At 41.8% G+C, this 10,945-nt stretch overlaps 1 protein-coding gene across 1 annotated transcript; it reads right to left on the bottom strand.

Moving 5' to 3' along the window:
• Positions 1–132: 132 nt before the first annotated feature.
• On the bottom strand, positions 133–10,942 carry LOC146762668 (interleukin-1 receptor-like 2). Its single transcript, XM_085533720.1, has 7 exons — positions 10,809–10,942; positions 10,626–10,712; positions 7,542–8,630; positions 6,224–6,404; positions 5,693–5,830; positions 4,281–4,347; positions 133–607 (listed from the first exon to the last, which is right to left on the bottom strand). Exons 5-7 carry the CDS (start codon positions 5,777–5,779, stop codon positions 354–356), a joined length of 408 nt encoding a protein of 135 aa, XP_085389846.1. The 5' UTR covers positions 5,780–5,830; positions 6,224–6,404; positions 7,542–8,630; positions 10,626–10,712; positions 10,809–10,942; the 3' UTR covers positions 133–353.
• Positions 10,943–10,945: the final 3 nt, after the last annotated feature.

Here is a 10,945-nt window from a genome sequence, read left to right as displayed (position 1 = left end):
AAGGAGAAGGAGAAGGAGAAGGAGAAGGAGAAGGAGAAGAGAAGAGAGAGAGAAGAAGAGAAAAGAAAAGAAAAGAGAAAGGAGAGAAAAGAAAGGAAAAGAAAAGAAAAGAAAAGAAAAGAAAAGAAAAGAAAAGAAAAGAAAAGAAAAGAAAAGAAAAGAAAAGAAAAGAAAAGAAAAGAAAAGAAAAGAAAAGAAAAGAAAAGAAAAAAGACTTCCATTCCCCAGCATAAAGCTAGTTTTAGTGAACACGGTCTTTCAAACAGCATTTCTCTTGCCCCCAAATCCTACTTTCTTTCGAAAAGTTATTCTCTTTGCAACACATTTCTATAGCAATGTAATTTTTTTAACCTTCACCTTATGGCACATTCGTAATCTCCAGAGTCTTCTAATACTGCAGGAAGAAACCAAATTAAGCTCTTCTGTTGATGAACTCTAGAAAGTTTGTCTCTAGTCACAGCTGTTTGGTTACCAACTTTATACCACGTTAAGTTGCAGTCTCCACTTTTTAAACTAAAGCTTTTTTCCAGTGAACATTTAATAACAAGAGGCTGCCCATCAGGCACAAGACTGTGCTTGAACATCACATCATAGGCTCCACATTTCTCTAAAGGAAAGAGACAAACGTTAAAGACAATCTCAAACAGTGTGAAACAAAACACTCAACTTGCTTCTTGATTACACTTACAAAGTTCATTGAGTGTGCACCTTCATTCTTAGTTACCTAACACAACTGTTTCAATCTTGTGTCTTTGGAGTTCAAAGCATTATTCAATAATATACTGATATAGTTATGCCATTAAAATGAAATGCTGTTTTCTCAATACAGACTTTACGCTCATCATCTGTCTACTTTATTTCAAATGGAAGTTATTAGAGTACTTGTATTTCTCAAGGTTGTTCCAAGCACACACGCACGTGGATGCACAAATTTCACATTTAGTGTCTTTATTTATCACTTTCACTTCTCTATAGTCAAAGTAAATCCCGCAGTAGTCAGGTCTCCTAAGGGGACACAGAAAGTTAAAGTTCCAATTGAACAAATATTAAACTTCAAAAGAAAATTTCATCTCACCCCTTACTTCATGAGAAAGGAATTATTCATATGCTTAGCAATGAACTCATTTTATTTCCTTGAATCCAAGAAGATTCAGATGGGAAAAAGCAACACCAAAAGATTTTGTCAGAACAATGAAAACAGGCACAAACTCTGAATTTATCGGTCACATTCCAAAGTCAGTGCTCTATTTATTTAAAATAACTCATTTCATTACAATAAAAGAACAGCCACACACGGCCATCTAAGTTTTGTGCAGCCTAAAACTCTTACCTTGCAGTGTTTCTCCGGGAAACATGCATTTCTTATCATGAGAAATGGCAACGTAAACATTCCTTTATTTTCCTTCCCTACAGTACTCATTGTTTTTCAGACCTCTGTCAGATACTATACCTTTACCTCAAACGCCTCATTTATTTAATGACAACTCATGCTGAAGCCATCCACTTCAAAAAATATTGTCACTCATCTCTTTACTTTTTCTGACACAATCTTTCTGAGATGGAGGAAATCAGAATTGCAGAGTTTGATCGCTGCGCATTAATTATGGTGTTATACTGTAGCATAAAAAAGCTTCAATTTCTACTCTTTCTCAAGAATTCTGCTTTTCTGACCATCAGTAAAGAAGGAGCTAATGCTTCCAAAGGGTGTTCATACATATCAAAGTAGCATTTTCCTCAAGTACTTCTATCAGTACCTGAAGGGCTGGGGGGGGACTTTTTATAAGGTCATGTAGCAACAGGATGAAGGGAAATGGCTTTAAACTGGAAGAGGGTAGATTTACACTAGATATTAGGAAGGTATACTTTTCTGTGATGATGGTGAGAAGAAAAGAAGGCTATCAGGAAGAAAAGTAGGTTATCAGGAGTAGTCAGCATGAGTTCAGCAAGGGGAGGTCATGCTTGACCAACCTGGTAGCCTTCTATGACACTGTCACTGGCTGTGTGGATGGGGGGAGAACAGTGCATGTAGTCTACCTTGATTTCAACAAGGCATATGATACTGTCTCCCACTACATCCTTATAAAAAAGCTGAGGAAGCATGGGATAGATGAGTAGACAGTAAGATGGGTTGAGAACTGGTTGACTGGCAGAGCACAGAGGGTTGTTACTGGTGGTGCAGAGTCCAGTTGGAGACCTGTAACTAGCAGTGTTCCCCAGGGGTTAATGCTGGGTCTGGTCTTGTTCATCATCTTCATCAATGACCTTGACGAGGGGATAGTGGCCACCCTCAGCAAGTTTGCTGATGATACGAAGTTGGGGGGATTGGCTGACACACCTGAAGGCTGTGCTGCCATTCAGCGAGACCTGAGCAGGCTGGAGAGCTGGGCAATAAGAAACTGGATGAGGTTTAACAAAAGCAAGTGTAGAGTCTTGCACCTAGGGAGGAATAATTGCATGCACCAGTACAGGTTGGGGGAAGACCGGCTGGAGAGGAGCTCTGCAAAGAGGGATCTGGGTGTCCTGGTGGACAGGTTGGCCATGATCCAGAAGTGTGCCCTCGTGGCCAAAAAGGCCAATAGCATTCTGGGGTGCATTAAAAAGAGCGTGTCCAGCAGGTCGAGGGAGGTGTCCTCCGCGTCTACTCTGCCCTGGTGAGGCCTCATCTGGAGTACTGTGTCCAGTTCTGGGCTCCCCAGTACAGAAAGGACAGGGATCTCTTGGAAAGAGTCCAGCGGAGGGCCACAAAGATGGTGACGGGCCTGGAGCATCTCCCCTATGAAGAAAGGCTAAGCAAACTGGGTCTGTTTAGCCTTGGGAAAAGAAGACTGAGAGGGGACCTGATCCAGGTATGAGGTCCATATCTGAGTTGTGGTGGACAAAGTTTCGAGGCCAGGCTCTTTTCAGCAGTGTGTGGAGACAGGACAAGGGGAAACAGCCAGAAACTGGAGAATAGGAAGTTCCGCATGAATGTGCGCAAGAACTTTACGGTGAGGGTGACGGAGCACTGGAACAGGCTGCTCAGAGAGGTTGTGAAGTCTCCTTCTCTGGAAATATTCAAGACCCGCCTGGACATCTACCTGTGTGACCTGTTGTAGGGAACCTGCTTTGGCAGGGGGGTTGGACTCGATGATCTCTGGAGGTCCCTTCCAACCACTATGATTCTGTGATTCTGCGATCCTAAGACACTGAAACAGGTTGCCCAGTGAGGCTGTGGATGTCCCCTTCCTGGAAGCATTCAAAGTCAGGCTGGATGGGGCTGTGAGCAACCTGGCCTAGAGGGTGGTACCCCTGCCTATAGCAGGGGGTTAGAATTAGGTGATCTTAAAGGTCCCTCCCGATCCAAACCACTCTATGATTCTACAATTCCAAGAAAATTACAATTCCTTTAATCAGTTAATAATCAGAAGATTGTGTTGCCATTTAGAGGAATCTCAAAAGGTTGGAGAAATGGGCTAACAGGAACTTCATATAAGTTCAACAAAGGGAAATGTGAAGTCCTTCATATGGGGAGAAATCCCCCAGGAACCAGCACATACTGGAGGCTACCCAAGAAATCAGCTCTGCGAGGAAGGACCTTGGGGTCCTGGTGGGCAACATGCTGAGGGAGATGAATCTTACTTTATTCAGCACTGGTGAGACAAATCTGGGGTGGGACGTCCTAGTATAGCAGAGACATGGATTTACTGGAGCAAGTCCAGCTCAGGACCACCAAGATTATTAGGATAGTGGAAGTCTCTCACATGAAGGCAGGCTGAGAGAGCTGGGACTGGAGAAGATGAACAGTAGTGAGGCAGATCCTACCAGCGTGCAAATGTATACCACTGATGTGAGAGAATAAAGAAGAGGGAGCCAGATCCTTCACAGCAGTGCCCCCTGACAGGACAAGATACAAGGGGCCTACATTGTGAGATTCCATCTGAACACAAGAAAACTTTTTTTTTCCTCTATTTTTTCTTTTTTTTTTCCTTTTAACAGAGAAGTTGATCAAACACTACGGACAAACTGTTGTGGGTCACCATTGTTTGAGCAAGAAGGCTGAATTAAACGTTCTCAAGTGGTGTCTTCCAACTTAAGTGTTGCAGTCAGTACATAAAATGTCATATTTTATTTGTTTTATAGGTTTCTACTTTCAGAACTGTTTAAAAAACCTCATTAACATGCACATAAATTTGACTTTCACAGCCATTTGTACAAAAAAAAACAAAAAACCCACAACAATATTACTTGTGTGAAAAATTAAATTACAGAATAAGGCTTTCTATTGTCACCAATTAACTTACCTGCAATAATTAAAGAAAGAAAAGCTGTTGTGATCTTACAGGAAAATATTCTTGCTGTCATGTTTCCCTACAGAAAAGGAAATAAACCCTTAAATTAGTGGTTTCCAAGATAAACTTCTATAACTGAAAATCAACACGTGCATTGCAGTTTCTATTACCAATCTGGAGTCTTTTATAAGCTTTACTTTTCTTAAACAAGGTTTTCAACATGTGTTATATGCCTGTAGCATAGTAAAAGGAACTATCTGCCTTACAGGAAAACGAAACAACCTCCAGGACTAAAAAGTAATAATTACAGGGCCATCCCACAACAAAATGTATTTTCTTAGAACTGGAAGACTAACTTCTGACTGAACATAAAGGGGAAACATAGGTAAGAACGTCTGTGCCAACAAGATCAGAGGCCCCTCTTAAAGCAGTGTTTTGTTTCAAGTTGTGGCCAACAGCAGATGTCTTGAGAACAGAAGAACAAGGATATACAGACATCCTTATCAGTCTCCCTCACTTCATCAATTTATGACATTACAGTTAGTTTCTCAATAGCTGGTGGCCCTCAGTAGATTCCCTCACAGCACCCTCTGAACTCATAGAAACATCCTTTGGCAAAGAGCCCTTAAGTTCATATACTGACACAGAAAACACAGGAATTGCCTTCACTTATTCTGAGCATTTTACCTGCTCATCTCCCCTGACAGCCCCCATTTATTGTACTTGAGGAACAAAGCAAAAAAAAAAGAGTGAATATTTCCTATTGTGCACATCACGCACTTGGGATTTTGTACATCTCCAGTACACTCCTCTCCAGCTCTTGTTTCCCCAGGCTTATCAATTCTCTGTAACTGACCCTTAGATGGAATCAGATTTCACACTTGTGATCATCTTTAGCACTCTCTTCTGTATCTCCTTAGAGACCAGCAGAAGCCACCTGGATATGGGCCTAGACACCCTAATGTGGGCAGCCCTGATGAAGCAGAGTTTGGACGAGGTGCCCTCCAGAACTCCCTCCCCACCTCAACTATTTCCAGTTCTCCAGGTACGCCATGGCTTGTCTGAGAGGAAGAAGGGAGACCAAAATGACATCCAGTCATCAAAATATATGTGCACTACAGATCAGTAAAGTGAATACATGATGTATTCTATACTACTTCCTGATAATTTATCAACACTTTTGCTATTTCCATTTTCACAACAGTTTCTACACAGCTACCTGCTGCAGATACCTACTTTTTTACACAACTATAAAAGCAGAAATGCAGTCATTCACACTGAAGAACAATATGGATAATCCAATCCTGTTAAAAGTCTTTATCCTATCACCAGCTTATGCAAAAGCTAAAGATGACACTTCCAGCTGCCCTGTCTTTCTTCACCAAATTGACTTGGGAGCATGCCATGCATTGAGTCATACTCACTGCCTCTTGCAGTGCCTGCTTTCCTCCTTCCCCTTCTTTCCCTACCTCCTTGTTGCAAATTTCTGCTCTAATTACCAGGCACGTCATTTCTTGCACAGCTCATAAGGAGGAGTGTCTTCCCTCAAAAGAATGCTGAACCTAACAATAAACACATAGAGGTCCTAATCACTAGAGGGAGTTTATGTGTGTTTGTACAAAGGCTTCAACTTTCTTCATGAATTGCAATGAACAGACTAATTCTTAAGTTTTCTATACCTAAATTTTAAAGATGATGACAATACTTCAGTGGAAACAGCCGAAAGAGAAAACAGGACTGAATGAACTTTAGTAATGACCAGGTATTGTCTTAATAACTTTTGCATGATCAGCACTTCCTAAGCTCTGTTTATTACAGTGTTTCTTTATCATTTGTTCTCAAATTCTTTCCCAAGCAGTTTTTTGCCGCTACGAATAGATGAATACATGTCTTTGCATAACTCATGACGAAAAACTATGAATGACTGCAAACTCAAATGCAAATGTTTTGCTTACCACATTCTGCCATGACATAAATTTCTTCCTTTTCCCAGCCATTTTATCCACATCTTGATCTTGCAATTGAACTGCAGAGCTTTACCACTCAGGACCACAACCAGTTGGTGTTATCTTTGCCCATATTTTCTAGAGGGGAAAAAACTCCTTGTATCTGAGGCCATGTCCACAAAGTTTCAGCCTGGAAGAAAATAATCTCGTCAATTGAGGGAAAGAGAGGTAAACAAAGAGAGTGAAATAAAGGTTTTTGCTGATATGTGCAACTGAATTACAATGGCAGCATCCATGACAGCACATGTAAGGCAAAATTTTCATTAAAATCTGATCCTAAGTTAGTACAATCAGCTATTCCTCTGCTGTTTAGTCCTTTCAAAGTCGATTTGGTCAATTAAAAAGGGGGAAAAAATGAAACAAGACACCTAGCCTCGTCAGAACTTTGGCTCACAGGAATTACTGCACACCTAAGGTACTCTGACTGCCTTATTCAAACACAAGGATGGATTAAAATGCGCAACAGTCCACAGCCTCCCTGGGCAGCCTTTTCCAGTGCTCCATCACACTTACCACGAAGAAGTTCTTATGCACATTTGTGTGGAATTTGCCATGCTTCAGTTTGTGGTTGCTTCCCCTTTCCCTATCACCACACATGGCTGGAAAGAGTCTGGCCTCATCCCTTTGCTTCCCTCACCTTAGGTATTTATAGACATTGATCAGATCCCCACTGAGTCTTCTATTCTCAAGGCAGAATATACCCAGGTTACTTTCCTCACATGGGAGATGCTCTAGGCACTTTATCATCTTTGTGGCCCTCCACTGGACTCTCTCCAGGAGATCCGTGTCTTTTTTGTACTGGGGAGCCCAGAATTGGACACAGTACTCTACGTGAGGCCTGACCAGTAGAGAACTAACAGATATTTCTTTTACATAAATCATCCAATACATATACCTTAACCACTCCTACTGACTGCAAGGTATGCTATGAGTCATCATGAGAGCTTTATCAAGCCTCTCCTCTCTGATACAGGTAAAATGGTTGTGACAAACACTTGCGTTCCTTCCCCACTGTAGCACACACACACACACACACACGTACAAGAGCTGTGTCTGCACACATGTACGGGGCCACTTACAAAAGCGAGGGCCTCACCCCCATCTATTTTTAGCCGTTATTCTATGAACCACCGACTCCCCATTAGGACATGCGGGTCCCAGCTCAGGACGGCAGCCCCCTCCCTCCCAGTGCAGGGACGGACTCCCACCACAAAAAAGCCCTTGGCCACGGGCCGTCCTTGCCGGGGGAAGTCCCACCGCTGCCTACCTGTCGCTGGGCTCCCGGCCCGGCCGTGTAGGGCTGACGGAGGCGGAGAGGCTCCGTGTCGTGGCAGCAGTAATCGGCGAAGCTTCCCGCACCCAGCCTAAGCTGCTGAGGCGGCCTCACGTCAGCGCTGGGCTTCCCTCCCCTCCTCCCCTCCCAGCGTGTGGTTGCCTTAGCTGCAATCGCAACAGGCAGTCACTCGTTGGTTTGCTTTTCTTATTTATTTATTTATTTATTTATTTATTTCCCCCTTTTATTTATTTATTTCTTTATTCGGAGCTTAACTAAGCTTGTTGCTGCCCTGGTAGCACTGCACCAGTGTTCCTCGGTTCACTGCTTCACTCACATACCACTGCTGTGAACAGAATTACACAGGGTCATTCTAATGCCGTGTTGTTACTGACTGACTGACCCCAAAACACACAGCAAGGCATAGCAAAGATTCCTCCCAAAGCAAGCAGAAATCTGGGCTCTGTGGAACTGCCAAGACAGGTTCTCATCCTTGCTAAAAGTACAGTGTAAGCACGTTTGCTAAGCCAGCTACAAAGTTCTCTATGGAGAATAATCTTGTGCTGCCCCTCCCTCCCTGTTTTTCTGGTACTAAATTGCATTTACCAAATATAATCTAACCTGCCATCCTGCTCACCACATGATAACCACAGATAAGAGTTTACGCCCTGCTATGCCTGCACATGTCCTCCACCAAAGCAAGGGATGTGGTGATAGCTGGAGGCACACTGTGACATACACTGGATCAGTAGGCTGAAGCCAACTGTATTTTAACAGTGATAGAATGAGAAGGAATGGCCCCAAGTTGCTCAGAGTTCAGAGGAGGTTCAGGCTGGTTGTTAGGAGAATTTCCTTCTTAGAAAGAGCAGTGAGGCACTGGCACAGGTTGCCCAGGGAGGTAGTAGCATCACTGTCCCTTGAGATGCTCAAGAACGTGGCACTAAGAGACGTAGTTAGTGGGCACAATAGGAATGGGCTAATAGTTAGACAAGATGATCTGAGAGGCCTTTTCCAGCCTTAATGATTCTGTGATGCACATTAGAGGTTCTCCTGTATGAGGTACTCCTTTTTCTCATATCTTCACTGTAACACCAAGAATAGAAAAAATAAAATAAATAAATAAATAAATAAATTTGGTAAAAAAAGATGTTAATATTATCAGAATAATAGGTAAAATGAGAAATATTCAGTCATTCAACTTTTCAGGGACTGATATGAATCAGTATTCTGCTAAACTTCATTAGTAGTAAATCTGGAGGAACATCCATTCATGAGACAGCAAAGTCTGGGCATATGTTGTTCCTGAAATATAGAACACAGCTGATAAAAGATAAAAATGGCAGGGAATACCAGAGAAGTCCATTAGCTGACACTGACTGATGTACACATTGGTTGTAGTCACCAGGAGTACTTCCTAGCAGACCAAGAACAAGTATGGGTGGGAAGGAAGCTGCCTAACAATAACGTTGGGTGGACACCATGTCCTGAACACTAGCTGATTTACCCTGCAAAAATCAAGGTGATGCTTACTTGTATAGACCTAACCTAGGGTACTAGCACAAACCACTCTTGACCTGTGGGGCTTTTTTGGGTAGGGGAAGGTTTCTTTTACTTTGTTTTAGAACAAGTGGCACTGGCAAGCAAATGTAATTGCTACTTTTAAAAAGGAAATTATAGAATTCTATAGACTTGTGTGTTATCTGGTGCTGGTAAATGAAAAGAGACTGTAGTCACACAACGTCTCTGAGGCACCCAGAAGTGTTTTTAGCTACATAGTTTGTAGCCAATTGTAGTCAACTATCTCTTTCTCAAAAGAAAGTGAGCAGAGTAAATCTAAAGCTAGCATAATTTTAAAGCCCTTAATGTATATTTTTTCTGCAACTTTAACCTTTGCTAAAGACATTCAGAATATCCTTACACACATACTATACAACTTGCTGAGTCTACAGGAAAATACATCACAGAATGTTATTGCATGTAGTTATCTAGATACCATTAAAGCTAAAGGAAACAGGCTTTCTTAATATTGCTCATCCAAAGTCAGCTTACTAAGAATGTCAAGGCTGTCTAAATGTTCTTTCATTGCTGAGAATGTATAATTCTATTTTAATGAACAATTCCACTTTTGGTTTTAACAGTGAGCAACTGGTTTCAGCGTTTACATCCATTTTGTAGGAATATTTCTGAACCAACGGTGTGCTAATTTAAACATCTTGCAGTTACAAATTATTCACTAGTAGAGCATAGGAAGTCATCTGTACTTCTGTTAAGTACATATCTAGTTTCTAACAAAAGAGCTGGGGCTTTCTTTTATAGCCAAATCTGTCCTTTTCTTCCCCCTCACAGAAAGTGAGTTTCATCCTTTAACAAATTGTGAAGCTTGAAACTCACCTTGAGAAATCTGTTATGGCAACAAATATTTCAGAGTCAAGACTTGGAACTAACGAGACCCATTTTCAGGATCACAACCATGAGAAGTGACAAAAATAAGGCAGAGCTCAGATTCAAGGTAAATCAAAACATTGAATAAGACATTGTTTAGCTCTAAAAATGCCCAGTTAAATAGGTCTTCAGTGCAATCAGAATGAAAAAAGAATTACGTGTGGCCCCAAAGATCATTTCTACTGTTAAGTGACAGTGGGTCACTGTACTGTTAAGTGACCTGAGGGTGCTGCCTAAAGGTTTCTCCATTGCAATCAGTGTGGTAGGGTTATCCTGCTGCCATGAGATCCTTGTAGTACATCCAGCAGCTGAACAGTACAAGCAGCACAGCTCAGCCCTGTACCTACTCTCACCAGGTATTACGGGGATCACCAACTCCATCACACACACGTTTCTTAGCACCCTAACACCATTTAGGGTCTTAGCACACCTTCAGCTGAAATAACGTGTGCTGTCCCATCCAATATGATAACCACTTTGTGAAGACTTTTCACGGAGGAGGACTACTAGCGTACTAAGGAAAATGGAAAGTCTCAGCTAGCAATTAATATGTTAATGCTACATATTTCCAAGCTTCAAAATAAACAAATAATAATAAAATCAAATGAGATTCCCAAACAGGATGAGAAACTTAACTCTTTCATCAGGATGCAACATGTTAAATCACTGTGCTGCTCCCAGTATGTGATGCTACAGGCTTGGAGTTGATCGAGTCTCACTTCCCTGCAAGGAAAGCACAGGACATGGCAAAGCCAAGCTCTCAGCTCCTGGCTAACAAGACAGAGAGGTTGTTAGTTCTAATGTTGTACTGATGCTAACCAGATTATCCCAATGGTTACTGAGACTCTATCTCCCCGCATTCCTCATTGAATAAAATGAAAATTAAGCAGTCTTGTCCAAAACACTTCAAATTAAGACAGTTTGCTATTGTTCATTTTCAGCGTGGAGAAACAAGG

Source organism: Coturnix japonica, chromosome 1 (assembly GCF_054131305.1).
Source record: "Coturnix japonica strain WE chromosome 1, WE-NBRP24, whole genome shotgun sequence".
Taxonomy (NCBI): domain Eukaryota; kingdom Metazoa; phylum Chordata; class Aves; order Galliformes; family Phasianidae; genus Coturnix; species Coturnix japonica.
The sequence above is the reverse complement of the archived record's forward strand: the minus strand, read 5'-3'. Positions and strand labels throughout refer to the sequence as shown.